Below are 17,912 nucleotides of genomic sequence, written 5' to 3'. Positions count from 1 at the left end.
GTGATGAATGTAGGAAAAAAAAAAAAAACCCTAAAAGGTCTTAAAAAGAAAAGTTTGAAGTGGTTATTTGCATTGTTGCACGGTCAGCAAGAAAACTAATCTATGAAAGCATATAAACCCATTTTTGTTTCCAAAATCCTAAAAAGAAAGTCAGTGGTTGAATATAATTATGCACAGTAATCCTTGAGATACCACGTGATGGTTCCTCCTGTTAGGTATTTGCTCTTGGAGAAGAAAAAGAGGGTTCGTTTTTGTTTTAAGGGATTTTTACTCTCCCCCGTTTTTATTTGTTTTTAAATAGTGCAATAATGTTTGGAGCAACAGCGATTAAAAAGTCAAAGGTTTGGGCGGCGGGGGGGGGAAAAAAGAGGTAAGGAGAGAAAGAGAAACCTATGAGCCCAAAATCATAAAGATCGTAACAATACCTGGCATACTTTTCAGAGTATTAAAAAAAAAAGGAACAACATTCACACACATTCGCACAATATATTCATATTCATTTATATATATGCATATAAAACACCAAAAAAAAAGGGAACTTGGTCGCTGTGGTGCTTCCCAGTGGCTGAAGCACACAGTGAACATTGTTTATCTTTTTTTTTTTTTTTTTATTATTTTTCTTTTTTTAGGAGCTATGTGTCGAGAGGCTGTGCTGGCTCAGGGCGCGAGGCCATCACAGCCGGGCCACGTTCACGAGCCGCCGCCCAAAAGCACAGGGAGGGGGAGGGGCTTCTGGAACCGATGTACCGTACCTGAGCTCGACCCCCGACGGGGCGAGCCTTCCCGTTCTGAAGCACCAGCCTCCGTCTGGGCCTGCCGCTCCTCCTGACCCTCTATCCTCTTCCCCTTTTTGGGTGTGAGAGCGCACTCTGGCGTCTCTGAGCAGAAAAAAAGCATCCGGGCAAAGGGAAGAGGATGGAGAATCAGGAGACTGGGGGGCTGTCGAACATGACCGAGGTGGCTTGTTTTGTCGGAGGGGAGGCGGGGGGGTTTGGGGGCGCTAGGGGTTTCAGGATGGGGTTAAGATTTGGAGATAGGATGAACAATGGCAAGAGAGGACGTTTTGTCCTTTATGAGTAGGAGGAGGAGTTCTGGCCCTCCTTGGAGCGCGCCTCGGCCTCCAGGTCCTGGTCGTCCTTGGTCTTGATGTCCTGGTAGTCGTGCGTGGAAGCTGCAGTCTTCAGATAGGCCCAGTTAGCCGCTAGAATCATCAGATAGTGGATCTAAGAGCAGAGAAAAAAAGTATTATTTACTTTTAAGGAGCTCAAAGTAACGCTATCACCTTTTTTGGTCTCCATTAAAGCTACTGCAGCGTTTATTCTGAATATTCCTTACAGTCCTCATTTAGATACAGTGCTTTGTTAAAGTGTTTTTAAACTCTTTTTAAACTTATTTTGTTGCATCACAGCCCCCTACTTTAATCTGCAATAAACTAACACAAAGTAGTGCCAACTACTAAAACAATACCTAGTTTTCAACACTTTTTTTATTGGATAAAGCTCTGAAAAGTGCGGCATGCTTTTATATTTTAAGCACTTCGGCCATTATTATTGGGATGTGGAAAGGGCTGCAGAAATAAATGAATGATTAAATATGATTCAAACTCAGTGAGACTCTATTGACTATTGATCTGGACTTTGACTAGGCCATTTTAACACATTTAAATACTTAAATACGGCTACCACCAAGCTTTAAAGGGGGGATGAGACAACTTGCAGTGTTAGTAGCATAGCCTCTTCATGTCGTTTAAAAGGCCATTATGTGGTTGTGTGATGACAAAATCGCGGCACTCTATTAAACTTGTTTTGGGGATCCTTTTTATAGTAAATTATCCCATATTGTTTTTTATTTTTTAAATGAATTTTTTTTTATGCTGACCTGTCTAAAACAACCTCAATAAATCCAGCTCATAGATCACCTAGAGTGTGTCCTAAATGCTCACACTTTGTCCAGGTATACAAAACTAGCTTAAAGGCAGGTGTAAAGTATTTACTTATGTAGATAAGTAACCAAAAATCTCTGCGTTGTCTTTCAGGGAACGTCCTTAACGAACATTCAAGACGACAACACAATGAAGGGACGCAAAGATGTACCAAGATGTCCCGAAGAAGCAGCTCTCTTTATTTTAAGGATATTATCTGTAGTCTAGAAAGAGCTGAAATGCTACAGCGATTAAAAACTGCAGCACCGACCATGACGTCATTGCACAAAAGCATTCAGCTTCACAGGTAAGAATATTCCATTGTTTTTACGTGTTGCATCCTTCCTTCTTAGCAAAACCACCTGCTGATATATTTGTGGATTGGGCTAGGTGCTAAAAAACGTTCCTCGTGAATGGTTCTACTGGTCATAAAAAGCTGCATCAGCAAGTCTGGAATAAAACAGGTTCATTTGTACATTAATAACCAATTAATGCTGTAATGCATTAGCGTTAACCAAAAGGCTAGGGTTGTTTTTCTCAGTGTCTGAATCAAATGAACAAAGCCTGGATATCAGTCATCTAACTTCTTCCCTCCACCATGTGTCTAGCATTAGGTGGAGGAGACGTTCTATGGTCAAAAGTAATGTTTTTGTTTAGATGGACGAATGGAGTAAAGCTACTATATCTGATTTAAAAGTCATGAACGGAAGTAATTCAAAAAACAGAATGGTTACAAAGCCGTTCCTTCTTAGTCGGGTGAATCTGTCACGGTTGCAAATCCCTTTTCATGACACAGTAGCTGTAAAACATCAAAAAATAAATAAATAAACCGAAGGGCATGCTCATGACCCAGCAAAACATGTGGATAGATGTTTCATAGTTATTTTTTTTTATCGGCTCAATTTCCCTGGATAGAAAACACAAAAGTCCGCCTCCACAGCGGGGAAAGAACACGGACTCACACACACACGCTCACATAACAGGCCGCAGGGCAGGTTTTTCAGCCGATAGCACAGCGTTACGCGAGAGGCGAGGTTGCCGCGGCAACAGATAAGCACGCCATGGCAACGTGCATATTTTGAGCGGCCCATTGTCGGAGCGGTCACGAGGAGCTCACCAGTGCGATGACGGTGGCCCCGGCGCCGGCCAACGCCACGATGTAGAGGTGGTAGGACAGGTAGAACTGTGGGGGGGGGGGGGGGAATAAACGGGGAGTTTTAGTGAAGCTGTGCCAGAAGAAAGTGAAAGGAAATGCTAGGTGTAAAATAAAAATCACCCACTCACCTCGTTGGTGTTGCAGATATCCGTCAGCGTGGCTCCACAAGCTTTCCCGGGCGTTGCGTTCAAGGGAATAATGCCTGCAAGATGGAGGAGATGAAACGTCACCCAACAGGAGTGTAGGTGTTATTAATGAGGCGGAGGGAAAGATATTTCTCAATATTCTCTGAATGATTCTCTACCTTTTATTTATTAACATAATTTGGCCTCTTCACTGCAAAAACTGAACTTAAAATCAGTGTGTTTTTTTTCCTTGATTTGAGCAGTTAAATAAGATTATCTGCCAATGGAATAAGATTTTTGCACCTAAAATAGGAACAACTCTTCTCCGTCATCTTATTTCAAGTGTAATTTATCTAATTATCTTATTTTAGGGGTCAAAATACTCATTCCATTGGCAGAACATCTTATTTACCTGCTCAAATCAAGGACAAATACATACATTTCAAGAAAATTTCACTTATTTTTTGTTCTCTTTTTGTAGTGTTCGCATGTTTTAAAAAACAACTTTATTTCCTCATTGGTTTTAGAAGCTGCCCTTCCCCTGATTGGGGTTAATATTTTTCTCCAGCATGAGAGTGCGGCCACCGAAGCATACGCAATGCTCAGCCTGCTTTGTAGGCCGGCCAGCTGTCTCTCAGATGTGGGTCAAATCCTGCGCATTAGGCCGTCAAACAGGGAACCATGTATGCAGGCACACAACGGCGTTTCTTCGCTGTAATACTGCAACAAGATAAGCTTTTTTTTTTAGAGACAAAATCTAATTCTCCGTGCTCAAAATGCATTTTTCTTACATACCTTCAGGATGAATCGCGTTTAAATTAATTATGATTGTAATAGATAGAGGAACGGCTGTTGTATTTTGAAAAACCTTCCTATTTTTTTTTTTTTTTTACCATCCTGATGGTTTTAAAATCAGATTTTTCTGTTGGAGCTGCTCCTCCTTGATCCTGGGGAGTCTCTCCTCCTCTTTAAAGGAACACTGCCATGCATATTTACATTTGGAGCTCCTTTTAAAGAAATGTTATCTTCAGACAGCATGTACATGGACAACATGCTGTGCTGGAGTGCACAACTGGATTTCTCATTGTCTCACAAACGTATTCCAACCACATGAGTCAATTTCACAGATTTTATTTGACAAATCAACACAAAACAGCACAGTGAGGGGGAAAAAAGGATACATGGCCTTCACCATTTTTTACAACACAATCACCTTTCACTGTGCAGCTCTAAGCCCCTTTGTGATATCGTTCTACCATTTTCCCACATTTAAAGACTATATTTTGCTCATTGCTCTTTGCAAAATAACCCAAGCACGGTCGGATCGGATCTGTCAGCATCTGTTTAAAGACTTGTTACGTATTCCTAACTAGATGTAAGTCTGGACTTTGACTAGGCCATTCTAACGCATGGATGTACTGAATCCTTCCTCTGGAAACCAGGGCCCGTATTCACAAAGTCCTCTAGAGCTCCTATCTTAGCCTAAAACTTCATACCTAGGAGTTTTAGGCTAAGAGCGATTCAGACGCTGCTGACAGCGACTTTGAGTAAGGAAATGAAAGAACTCTGAAGAGCTGTGATTGGTTAATAGTAGAAGAAAAGAAAACAACAGCACAAAGGCATCACACAAGCAAACTTCTAGATGACCATTTAGGCTTCTGACATTATTATGCAATGCAGAAAATACTTTCTCACCTCTTTTATATAAATTCTTTATTCATGATTATTTGATATTTTTCCCATTGTGTATTTATCGTCAATAAAATTACGTTACTAGAGCCGCACCTTAAACCCGTCGGGCCGCTGAAACAAATTAATTTCCCTCTATAGGGATGATAAAATTGATCTTGTCTGCATATTAATTATATGATTATTAAATAAGTTTGTCTGTAGTTATCTCTGTTTCCACCATCTTCCTGCTTCAGACACTCTTAAACTCACTAAAAGTCCTCACTCCTAATATTTTGTGACTTTACAAGCTCTTTTAAGGCCTAAGATGCGTTGTGAATAACTTTTATCCTATCTAGGTAAAATTCTAAGAAAAATCTTACAATTTGGGAAATTCTACGTCTTTTTTTTTTCTTCTTTCTAAAATGACGTCAGTAAGACCTACTTTTAGTCGTATGAGTCGTGAATACGGGCGCTGCTGCTTTGTTTATGGCCGTGGCCGTACTGTAGACCATGGTCTTGAACCGGAAAAGGGTAGAGTGCCTTCTCCGGGTTGGGGAGGATGTCCTGCCCCTAGTGGAGGAGTTCAAGTATCTTGGGGTCTTGTTCACGAATGAGGGGAAGATGGAGCGGGAGATCGACAGGCGGATTGGTGCAGCGTCTGCTGTGAAGCGGGCGCTGTACCGATCCGTTGTGGTGAAGAGAGAGCTGAGCCAAAAGGCGAAGCTCTCGATTTACCGGTCGATCTACGTTCCTACCCTCATCTATGGTCACGAGCTTTGGGTCGTGACCGAAAGAACGAGATCCCGGATACAAGCGGCTGAAATGAGTTTTCTCCGTAGTGTGTCTGGGCTCTCCCTTAGAGATAGGGTGAGGAGCTCAGTCATCCGGGGAGGACTCAGAGTAGAGCCGCTGCTCCTCCACGTCGAGAGGAGCCAGTTGAGGTGGCTCGGGCATCTGGTCAGGATGCCTCCTGGACGCCTCCCTGGTGAGGTGTTCCGGGCACGTCCCACCGGGAGGAGACCCAGGGGAAGACCCAGGACACGCTGGAGGGACTATGTCTCCCGGCTGGCCTGGGAACGCCTTGGGATTCCTCCTGAGGAGCTGGCCCAAGTGGCTGGGGAGAGGGACGTCTGGGCCTCCCTACTGAAGCTGCTGCCCCCGCGACCCGACCCCGGATAAGCGGAAGACAACGGACGGACGGACGGACGGACGGGGCCGTACTGTAGTGTAAGACCCAGCCTTAAAGCTCTTGTAGCTCCCTAACAGGTTTTCTGATGCTATCACTGGTCTGTTTCACTGTGGGGACGTTGTCATCAGGCGGTAGTGCAGCGTTAGCCTTCCTTCACATGTTGTGTTTTGCAAGTCAACTAAACAGCAAGTTTGCTGTGTCCCTTTTTATGGGATGTGGCGAGAGAATGCTCTCTTTCAACAATGTTTTTCTTTCACTTCCCCATAAAGTGATGATTTCAGGACTAACCCATCAACAGCTTCTTTGACCTGAGTGGTAGATCTCTGCAGCTCCTCCAGAGTTACCATAAACCTCCTAATTGCTTTAATAATTAACACTCTTTGTGCCTGGCCTGTCATGTCTTGGTAGGTTTGTAGTTGTGTGATCCTTTTTTCCATTCTCAGATGATGGATTGAGTGTTCAGTGAGATGTTCAAAGTTTTGGGTATTGTCTTTTAATCTAACTCTTTGTGTGGTTCTGTCACATAAAATCTGTGTAAAATACAATGTACCTTCTGCAAGGTACAGTATGTTAGATGAGGTTTTGGTGGTTAAAACTACAAAAGCAAAGTGGCATTATTTATCTCTATTTATTGCAAAACAGTGTTTTCAACCACCCTGCTGGCCTTCGGGTTCACCTCAAGCTCACCTGATACGACCTAACTAATGAAAATCTTTAATTAGATCAAAAGGGTAAACCACAGCTGGAGCATAAAGATTGTCTGCCTGTAAAATCAAAGTCATTTTTTAACCTTTTAAAATGGGTACTGCAGGAATGCCGTCCCTCCAAAACAAAATTCTTTCAGGACACAATTGAGACAGAAAAAGGTTCTCAGTTTCTCAGTCACGCCCCTTCATGCCGCCCTGAGTGACTGCCCACACGGCCCATTTCAACCCACCCCTCCCTAAAACCGCTGCATTTCAGATCGCCACGTTATGGATGAAAGCAAAGCGACTGACCGTACTGCCTGACGTCCACACAGATGGAGTCAATAGACGTGATGTTGGAGTCTGGAGATCTCATGGCAGCGCAGGTATTCCACATGTTGAAGAAGAGGAAAACCGGGATTGCCGTGAAGCAGAAGATGGCGATGAAAACCAGAGCAAAGATGTAGGTCAGGAACATGAACTAAACGGAAGAAGACAAAAGTAGGAAGCAGAAGATTTGATGTTAGCGAAATGTTTGCGATGCACTGGAGAATTAGGTTAATTACATTTATTTAAAGTCCCAGCCATCCGCCCACACTTGCATCAGATTTAGCTTCTATGCTAATGTAGCTGGACATCTGAAGTAATTAACTTAATCAGGCTAGAAAGGAAAATCTGTGCCAAAGTAACCCTGAAGGCCCAAGTGGGATAGCTTGTGTGGATCTGGCTTACGAGTACGTAATTAACACATCTCAACTTTATGCAAACATAATGACTTAGTATTCCAGGGAAGAATGTGGTAAAGCAAGCTGAAGCAGTTAAGTCACGTTTGGTGTTTTTTTTTTTTATTAAATGAGTCAATTTAAGTGAGTGTGTTGACATACGAAGGCAGTGATGCAGCGTCCACATATAGTGGTCTTAAAGTCACTCTGTAGCTCCTTCTTGATGGCGCTGGTGGTGTAGAAGCCCTCACCCAGCAGGAGGATGGCGTAGACGAGGAAGAAGGAGGCGATGCCGTAGATGACATACTGAAAGATCTGGATCCTGGACATAGGAAACAAACCTCAGCAGCAGGTTTAACTTGTTTTTGAAATGTTAACGCTTTGGCTATAATATTATAGTTATAGCTGCAAGCTCAAGACACAACATCTTTATCCATTTTGCAGAAATAGGCTTGATGCAGTAAATTAAATTAGTCGTTCCATTGTTTTTCAAAGTGGGTTGTCTATTTTAGACAGAAAAGAGCACCTCCATTTAAAAAAAACAAGAATTCAATATCATATACGGTTGATAACCAGTCAACTGGCTCTGCAATGCCTGATAGACTTCTGTAAACAGGACTGTCCTTTTTAACAGGAATATGTCATAAGATACATGGCTGCTAATCGGCAACATGGAAAAAGAATGAAGCGGGTTTATTACAAAGATCATCTCTACAAAAAATGGGGAATGACCTCAATGGAAGTAAAGGGAAAAAAAAGTATTTACGATTATGAAATGGAAATTAAGATGAAAGGGAAGGAAAAATCCAAAACTGATGGAAGAGAAGGCAACATAGTTAATTTTTACAGCTTGGATCGATAGCCTGAACAGGGGATCGACAGCCAGACCAGCAAACTGAACAACAACAAAGCTTATCAGGTGATGAAATCCTTTAATTTACAGTAATTTTTACTTTTATAAGTGGTCCTGTTCGTATAAAAAAAATCAATTGAAATAAACTTTTTCCACAACACATGTGAAGCATTAGTTTGATGTTTCATTTTAGAGTCAACAGCCGACAGGTTTATAGCTTTTGATGACATAAGGTGTTTCTCGGACCCCTTACTGTAAACCCTCATGAATAAAATATGGACTGATTGGGTAGAAATAGTGAGATTTGTACAGTACAACCTCCGCTTGGCTTTCTGATCTAAAATATTCTGGTGTTTTTTGTAAGAAATCATAGCGCTAATCCACCGTATGAAACAGTAACAATGCTGATCAGAAGTGGATCAGAACGTCTCTAAGCTCTCAGATTAAATTTGTCCTAACTTCCACCTTTAATCTATTTACAAATGACAGGCTTGTGGCTCCCAGGTGCTCCCCTTTGTCAACTTTCACATTTCCTTAACATATTTCATAATTTATCTACAGGACATAAGGGCATCATGAATTCAAAATTAAAATTGAGTAACTACAATTGACTTGGAGGGTAAAGTATACCATAAAATATGCCTAAATTAAATGGATATTGTTGGAAATTGGTAATGAGATTATGTTATTGTGATGAATTTAAGAATTTCTCCACATCTTTATCGGGGGAAAATGTGGATTGGCCTGTGCGATGCACTTATCAGATGGCTTCAAAGGCTTGTCTATGAAAGCTGAACTTTCTGAGGACTTACACTGCAGCGAGGGTGGCGTGGTCACTGGTGATCCTGGAGAAGTGGTTCTCCAGCATGGTCAGGGTGCCGGTCAGCGCCACGTGCCCACAGCCGCAGAACAGAGACACGCCCAAGAAGCAGAGGATGGTGGCCACCAGCGAGGCGTAGGGCACCCCGCCCAGACACTTGATGCAGCACTCGAAGCATCCTGCAGAGGGGGATGAAGAGCAGGGTTATCGCCACGTTTCCCCTTTGCATTCAGCCACAAGAAAGCTTAAAGCTAAGAAAGCATTGGGGAGTCTCTGAGAACAAAGAATTTGGGTCAGATATGAAAGAAAAAAGCTCAACTGCATCTGAAAGAACAAAGAGAGCTCTGTGCATGAGTCAAACATGTCCCGGTGACTTGTTTAGCTCTGCTGATGACACTCGCTGTAAAACTAGATGGCCTTCTTATCCACTACGGCGCACATCTCTCCATCAGGCCTGTTAAGCTGCTGATCATGGCATCATTCGCTGTAAGTGTTCTCTGGGAGCTCTGCAGGGAGTGCTGAATTTTGCATGCATGTTGGGCTACATGCTCTCAGCGCCACCTGCAAAAAGCCTCTCCGCGTCCATTTTTATTTTTTTTTTGAAGTAGACTAGCAGATATAGTGCTCAGATATGGTGTTGCTCTTTGGCGTAAAAGCTCGAGCAAATGTTCGTCTTATTAGTTATTCGAGGCCTAGAATCTGCCAGAGGAGGCTTCTCCCGAAAGGTTGGCGAACAATTAGCGATCCTCTGCTGTATTTAACGTTTGTCCGCAGAGCGACGATGATGAATTAGCGAATTTGTTTCCAATTAGCCGTAGCAGTGCGCGGGGAGCTTCCTTGCGTGAGTTATGGGCTCTGAGTGTAAAGATGCTGCAGATGCATCCTGCTCCCAGAGCCAAAACGCAGGAATAAAAGCCACCGCGTAGAAAACAAGAGCTGCGAGTTACATAACGTATGTTAAAATAACTCCTCTGGCAAAGCAGGAAGTTACTCTGGGAGTGAAGGAGACCAAACGAACTGTCTAGTGCGTGCCGTGTTGCTGTTTCCATGACAGCCTGCTCCAGTTGGCATCGCTGTCTGCCGTTCACAAGTTGGTCGAGTCGGAGCGCGGCACCTCTTGGTGCAGACTCAACCCGATGCGTGGCCCCAGAACGCGCGCTTAGCGGGCCTTACACATGCAGGATGATCTGTTCTGACACGTTCACCAACCGTCGGTGAATAACACACTTAGTGGCAGTCGTGGCTCTCCGTGATCTATCTCCGACGTGACAGCTCGTCTTGTGGAAACACGAGATCCGCTCAAATATCCACGCGACCGGCAGCCAAGACCCACTGACGGCTTTTATCAGCGTATAACCTTAATCAATACAATACAATACATCGTGACGCCTAATGACAAAAAGCACAACTTGAAGCTCTTTAGTAACAAACGCAACGGAAATCCTCCCCAGAAGGTAATTTGATTCACTGTTCAGGCGAGGTAGAGTTTATAGCCTGCAGACAGTTGCTATTGATAGGTTTAAAAGAGCCAATTGATTTAAGCTTCCCCGAGGGAAGCAATAGCGATCTATAACAGCACTATACTGGAGACAAAAAACAAACAAAAAAACAAACCAAAAAAAAAAAAAAGGTTGTGGGTTGTTCAATTCAGTGCCGTCCACTTTTATTGTCACCCACTTGTAAAGATGGTAAAACGCCTGAAAAATAAGATGCACCAATTTTTTTTTTTACTACAACTACAGAAACTTCTACCATTTCCTAATAAATAAATCAACTAGAAACAGGTTTTTAACTTTTTTTTTAGTTCACAAAAGGTGTTTGTAAACCTTTTTAAGTTGCTGATCTAAGACTTTTACCTGTTTACCTGTGGTGTAAATAGTATGTGACACAGAAGCATGTCTAAATAGGCTAAATTTAGGTGATTTGCATACCAATCATCTACATTTATATCTGTTTTATGTTATTTTCCTAATAAAAAGTGTCTACAAAATTTTGCCTCTTACTGCAAAAGACTTACTTTTTTTTAAACTAAATAAATTCAGGCGAAAAAAGTATAAATTGACTAACAACGTTTTTTTTTTGTTAATTAAGAGTGACAGGCAGCGCTTTTCTAGTTTACACACTATGATTGTCTGTTTTTCAAGACTCTAAATATTTCCAGATGCAAATATTTCTGTTCCATTAGAAATAAGAAGCCTTCCTGTGTCTGGATGACCAGCTATGGGCGGGGGAGGGGAAAATCAAAAACTTATTTGGCCTTTAATTGAAAGGAACATAAAGGATCATATTTTTTAAAACCTCCCTATGGAAACTGGGCCGTGGCTGATTTTAAACTGCGGGATGCACCCTCCCTCTCGACCAATGAGAGCTGCAGATAGACCCAGGCCAGGGATAAGCAGGTTTAGGCAATGGATGGATGGATGGAAACAAAGACTGAGTAAATTATGCATTGTGAGATTTTACATTGCAGTGAAATATGAGTTATTTTTAAGCATTTTTACCCATCTTTACCAAAAGGGTTTGAAGGTGTAGAGGCACATGCAACCACCCTGTTGTTCCATTTTTCTTTTTTATGCCAAGGCTCCAGATGCAACCCATTTGTTTGCAAATGCGACTTGAAATCTCTGTTTTTATTTACTTGGAAAGGTGCCAGACTTTTCACCTTTCACCTTTTCCACCTGTCGTCTCCAGTCGCTCTGCCTCCAGCTTTGATCCATCTGTCTGTTTCCCAGGTCTGCTGAACTTCTAGCATAAAATCGGGGATCTATTTAAACTTCCTTAAACTGCTTTCATACGGATAACATGACTTTTAGCCTGAAGCAGCCGATAAACGCCTCTTCTGAGTCTGAACGGTCAGCCAGGAGACGATCATTTCAATTACAAACCATACCGAGCCAGAGCGATGGCTGCCTCACCTGCTGCCACAATGGCCCTCTAAAGTTTCACAATAAGAGCCTCCAACATGGGCTCTGAATGTCAAATATCACATATAAATACTCGTTAAAATAGCCTACATTGTGGTGGTAGGATAAAGCAACTATTGTGGCAGTGCACCTAAAATAAAAAGTTAGGGCTTTTGTTTGGTCGGCGACATCAATAATAAAACAGAATGGTAAAAATTTGCCCTGCCAGTACAGATGGTTGTTGCAGATGGACAGTTTCTTTATATATATTTTCTATATTTTAGCTTCAGATCTAATAGAAAATGTCAGGTACATTGCACTTATAGCAACGTTTTTTTGAAGAGATGCAACCTTTATCCTGTTCCTGTTGCTGAGAACGGACTAATTTCTTTTCTAGACAAAGAAAATATAAAACAATGTAGGAAATAGTTTGCCTTTTTATTCAAACAAGCATGCAACACATTCTGTAAAAGTACGACCATTTTGTTGTATTATATATTGATAAATGCTTATTTTATTAGGATTTTTATGTCTGCAAGCAGCTTTAATTTCACAATTATTGCCTAAAGGCAAAAGGTTTGGACACCGACGCTGTGGGCACATTCACTTCCCTCCCGTTCAGATGGCAGAGCCGCTCAAACATCCTTTGTGACCTGCTAAATATCGATCTTTTAGTCATTTCGTTACCTTTTTTTTCTTACTTTTTTAACGCACAAGCCGCTCAGCTTCCATGTTATAAATTCAGAATAGTTTTAAGCAAACTTTGCACATCCAGATAAGTTTGGTGGAAGTTGAGGCGGGGAGTCTGAGCGCTGATAAAAGCTCATCCTTACAGCTGAAGATGCCGCCGCTGATGAACAACTCTGCCTTATGTAACCCAGCGGAGGCTCGTTACGTAACAGATCCAAATCCTATTAATCTTAATGAAGGAGGCGGGCTGGTGGAGGAGTCCAGCTGATAAAGTTGGATGGCTGGACGGAGAAGTGGGCCAAGGCCTCCTGGATGCGGCGCGGCCACGGACTCAGCCGTCCGTCCAGCGATGGAGCTCCAACATCCCTTCTGCTTTGAAGTAGTAACGTAACTTAGTGGTAGTGTGTTTTAGTTAGAAAAAGGGAATACAATCCTTCCTTTTAAATGCAAATCACATTCCCACCTTTATCTTCCTTCATAGACGTGAATAATCTGACAGGATGGGAGCCTTTTTAGGACAAATATAAGCTATTTAAGGGCTTTATTGCCTCTGTTTTTAACTCTTCATGGATGCCTTCCCACCGCCATGCGGCCTCTTCCGCTATCCGGTCCACCCCTGGCCACGACTGTCAGCGCCGGTTTAAAAGTGCGCTAATGGGAAGCAGACAGGCCGGAGTGGTCAGCTCGAGCCGGCCCTAATGGAAATCAATGCGCTATTCATTAGAGCAGGATTTAGGTGACACACCGAGGCCGGCCTATCTGCCTCGTTTCATACCTCGCTGCCTCCGTGTTCCTTTTGAAACATGACCGCGTGTCACCGTTGTGCTTTATTAAGCCAGCCGGAGTTAATCACCAAGACACCGTGTTACGCTCCCGTTATGATATCGCATCATAGATCACTTTTAATAACTTTCAGCAAATCGGTAGCGAAGGATTTCCCGTCTCTGTTCATGTCAGGAGGCAGGTTGGTTCAGAGCGAAGCGCAATTAAGAATTAACGCGCCGCTCTGCTGCAGCCTGCAGGAAAAAGCTGTTTCCCCGCTTTTAAATGTCGACCCCGATTTCTGGCTGACGGCTAAGCGAGAGGAGGCAAAAAACGGATGCCTGCTCCGCTTTTATCGCCGTCGCGCAGATATCTGCAAGACAAAGGGGCGAAAATGAGGGAGAGAGAGATGTTTCACAGGAGCAGAGAGAGAGACGGAGGGAGGAAGGCCACAAAGCGGAGCAGAGGGAGAGACGGCACAGACGATGCCGGGAACGAGCGCCGAGGAGGAGGTGAGAGGAGAGACGCAGGGAGAGGGAGGAACGGCGAAGAGAAGGTCGGGAACGTGCAAAGTGAAAAGCGTTTTCTTGGCCCCGGGGCCGGCGAACGGCAGTTGCCATAGCAACGTGTTACCCACGACCCACTTCGGTCCCTCGCAGCCGCTTCACTCCGCTTTCACACGCAAGCCAGACCCGGAGATCGGTGCTAAACGCCGACTGCCGTCAGCCGGCCGATGCATGAGGAACTCTGTGATCTGGTTCAATCAGAAGTTATAATTCAGATGGGAACGGAGCAGAGGTGGAACCTTTCTTTTGTTTTATATGGGCGAAAGACTTACATATTATGTATCTTTCCAATTTGACATCAAATTTCAACAATCATTAATTAATTAATTATCCTAATGTGGCTAGGTTCCCCCCAAGAAGAGGATTGCAAAATAGAAAATGCCATTTTTGATCCCGCATTTATGTAACATAAACTAGGGTTGGACAATTAATTGCATTTGCAATATAATCAAAATTAAAAAAAAAATGTAATTTCCAAATCACAGAGGTCTACAATTTTTGGCTACATAATTACTGACTGTATCAGCTGTGTCCTTTAGACGTCAGTAATATGTTTAAATTGGGGTTTCCTCCACATGGAAGGGAAGACAGCTGCAGCAGTTTAGATTTTTACAGCAGATTTTAGAAAGCTGATCTTATTTGCTATTCGGACAAATAATTATAATTTTTTTTTTTTACTATTTAAAGTCTGCAGCCCTGTGTAAACATACTGACATTTTTAAAGGGCTAAACTAACAAATATATCTATCAATCTTTCATGTAGATATTCTATATTTACTTGTTTAAAGCTAACTCATGTAATATTTTAACAGCAGATATTAGGAAAGCGACATGTTTTGTTGTTTTTTTTTTATCACTCTGTCGTGTTTTTTTTTTTTAATCTATTTTAACATGACGGTACAAAGTGAGTGAAATCCTTGTATAACTTTTCGCTGCAGCTAGAACTGCGTGGCTGGATTTTATTCTGGGGTATCAGCATGTAGGAAGCAGAATACAAATGCACGCCACACTTTTCAGATTTTCACTTGTCAAAAATGTGGAAAACCTTACAGTCTGTTTCTTTCATGTCCCATTTAGGTATTACTTCGATAATGTGGGGTATACGTGTTGTTTTATGTATATTTCCTTCAGATTTCTTAACCAAATATGAGTCCTGTTTCCAACCATCTAACAACTCATAACACAGAAAGCAATTCAGAGTTCATAAACTCCTAATTTCTCTTTAATTCTGTTGTGACTGATGCACAATGCTCAGTCCAGTCTGTGACAGTCTGAGCGTGTTATACGTGATCTATTTATTTAATGCATTATCAAAAGATCACACAAGCTTCAACTCCTGTTTCCTCCTTTAATTAACAATGACAGCTTTCTTTCTTAATTCTTCATCTTCATCCTTGCTTTTCTCCATGAACCCATTTTTCCACCTTTTTTATATTTAAATCAGCGCCTTTCCTCTTAGACTCGCGAGCATATTCAGCCACTTTGACTGAATAAATAATGCCTTGCAGGCTGGAGATGTGTTTGGAAACAGAACCTGTCACCGGTTGCTGACATCTTTTGTGATTACGCTGCGCATTCTGTCAATCACCCGACACCCACAGTATGAAATAATCCCTCAAATGCACGTCGCCTTACAAACTTCATTGTCACCAGAATTGAATTTGGAGCATTTGCATGGGGAGGAAAAAAAAAAAGTAGATGCACAGAAGAGAAAGAAAAACAAAAACCGGGTAAATAGTGTTATTTAGGCGCAGCATCTGTTAGCTCTGGATAATATTGGCTGAGTAATGAGCTGCATTTTTCTGGCTACACAGATTTCATTGTTATAATGCCTGTAAATCCTAAATACAGGATAAACTCAAACTAAAGGAGATGAAGCGATCATATCCACCGTCATGATTGTAAATGGACACATCTTTCCTGTGTCCATTGCAGACCTTTCCAGACCGCTTTTTACGTTTATTTTAAAATTTTGAGACATTAAAGTTCAACATAAATCTATGCCAGATATTTCTACAGAAGTTAGGCTTAAAATATGCGCCCTTGAAATAAGGAAACAAGATGGAAGGAAAGGAAGACGTGAGAAAAAAGGATACAGCGAATGATGAGAGGAAGGATAAAAAGAACGAAGGGGGAATGAAGAAAGGAATAAAGGAAATGGGTAAGAAGGGATTAAGAAAAACTGGAAGGAGGGAATGAAGGGAGTATATAAGGAAAGAAAAAGAAGCACATGAGGACACAAGGAAGAAAGGACAGACATAAGAGAGGTAGGAGACAAATGGGGATGAAATAAAGGTAGGAAATAAAGACAGGGCACAAGAAAGGACAGGAAATGAATGGAGGAAGCAATTATGTAAGGAAGGATGAAGAGGAGGACACAAGCAAGGAAGGAAGGAAGGAAGGAAGGAAGGGATCAGAACCAACTTTATTTGGCCAAGTTTGAGGATACAAACAAGAAATTCGACTTCAGACGCCAACAACAGAAGAGTTTGGACATAAGACTGAAATGAAAAAGTAAGAAGAGAAAAGTGAAGGAAAAATGGAAGGACACGAGGGAGAGAAAGTAAAGAAGGACGGATGTTAGGGGGGCATTTAGACAATGGATAGGGATTAAAGTCTGTAAATATGTTTCTATACTTTCCTAGACCTGGAAAATGGCGACTGCCGAGGAACCCAGGGGAAAGATGTGCCTGAAAACTGTCCAACCCAGAGTCCCAGCGTGATTACGGCCAACTGTCTGGCCACCCAGTACATCTGCCAGAAATAACAGCTTTAATAAAGCTCGGTGAATATTTCAGTGGCCGATCTGGTCCCCGCCTGCAGCTCCATTCAGATTTCACAAACGCTGCGTTCATTATCGGCCAACGTCCTCACCAGAGAGCATTGTGGGTAGAGGAGGACCTCGGAGGGAGAAACGGGGGGGGGAAAACAAAAGGTGTGGGGAAAGTGAGGCGGATGGATGACTGCGCCTCACTGAGATGAAGAAGAAAGTCCCCTCAGCTTTACAGGAGCTGACTGTAGCCACAACAACACACACGGTCATCAACACCTCTGGAGATTTCACTTCAGGTATCATGAGCACAAAAACACTCAAAGACCACTTTTAGAGAATAATGGCAGGAGTTTCTTCCAACTGTATAAAAAAAACCCTGTATAGTGATGTTTTTTTTATACCTTCTCAACAGTAGACTAAAGATTTAATGTCTATAAGAAAGTAATCAGATTTTCTGTAGGAAAGGGTTGCGTAAATTATTACAGATTCTGAACTTAAAAACAATCATTGCACGTTTGCCTTATTAGAAGAAAGGCATCCAGTTTCCACAATCTTTTGGGCTCGATTGGGGGAGGGGGGGGGGGGAATGAAATATTGTCTATTCTCAGCAACAATAACAGGATTTGGGTCAGTCTTTATTTTAAAACATTTCTGTATTCATCCAACTGTCCTGAGTGAATGAAAATTAGATTTGGATGCAAGTCTGGATAGATGTGGTCCTATCGTTTTTTTTTTTTAATTAAGCAGAATGCAAATAGCATGCTTTTACCCCTAATATTTTCCATTGTAATAAGATTTTAATGTGTCGGTAACAACTTTGCCAGAATTGAAAGTAAAAACTCTCCACCTGTGCCAGACACTAATGCTGGCTCTTATCTCCGCTCCATTTCCTCTCAGAGGTGTTCAGTCAGGTTGAGGTCAGGACTCTGCAGGCCAGTGAAGTTCATCCACACCAAACTCTCTCCTCCAGGTCTTTATGGGCCTCGCTTTGTGCTCTGGTGCTCATGGTGGAAGAGGAAGGGACCGTCTCCAAACAGTTCTCACAAAGTTGGGAGCATGGAGTTGTCTAAACTCT

At 42.3% G+C, this 17,912-nt stretch overlaps 1 protein-coding gene and 1 long non-coding RNA gene across 3 annotated transcripts in view; one reads left to right on the top strand and one right to left on the bottom strand.

Annotated features, from left to right (window-relative positions):
* Positions 1-593: 593 nt before the first annotated feature.
* LOC105917426 (neuronal membrane glycoprotein M6-b) overlaps positions 594-17,912 on the bottom strand; it is a 56,507-nt gene continuing 39,188 nt past the window's right edge. For both annotated transcript variants that reach the window (XM_036128424.1, XM_012852229.3), the window contains exons 2-7: positions 9,136-9,322; positions 7,633-7,792; positions 7,061-7,229; positions 3,206-3,279; positions 3,039-3,104; positions 594-1,223 (exon numbers count right to left, since the gene is read on the bottom strand). In XM_036128424.1, the coding sequence (XP_035984317.1) occupies positions 1,071-1,223; positions 3,039-3,104; positions 3,206-3,279; positions 7,061-7,229; positions 7,633-7,792; positions 9,136-9,322 (809 nt within the window). In that variant the 3' untranslated portion in view covers positions 594-1,070. The remainder of the gene's footprint in view (positions 1,224-3,038; positions 3,105-3,205; positions 3,280-7,060; positions 7,230-7,632; positions 7,793-9,135; positions 9,323-17,912) is intronic.
* LOC118557931 overlaps positions 2,073-17,912 on the top strand; it is a 59,748-nt gene continuing 43,908 nt past the window's right edge. Inside the window, exons 1-2 of the long non-coding RNA XR_004928133.1 lie at positions 2,073-2,228; positions 2,912-2,916. This is a non-coding gene — a long non-coding RNA (uncharacterized LOC118557931). The remainder of the gene's footprint in view (positions 2,229-2,911; positions 2,917-17,912) is intronic.

This window comes from Fundulus heteroclitus, chromosome 24 (assembly GCF_011125445.2).
Source record: "Fundulus heteroclitus isolate FHET01 chromosome 24, MU-UCD_Fhet_4.1, whole genome shotgun sequence".
Classification (NCBI taxonomy): Eukaryota; Metazoa; Chordata; class Actinopteri; order Cyprinodontiformes; family Fundulidae; genus Fundulus; species Fundulus heteroclitus.
This window is presented reverse-complemented; position numbering and strand designations above follow the sequence as displayed.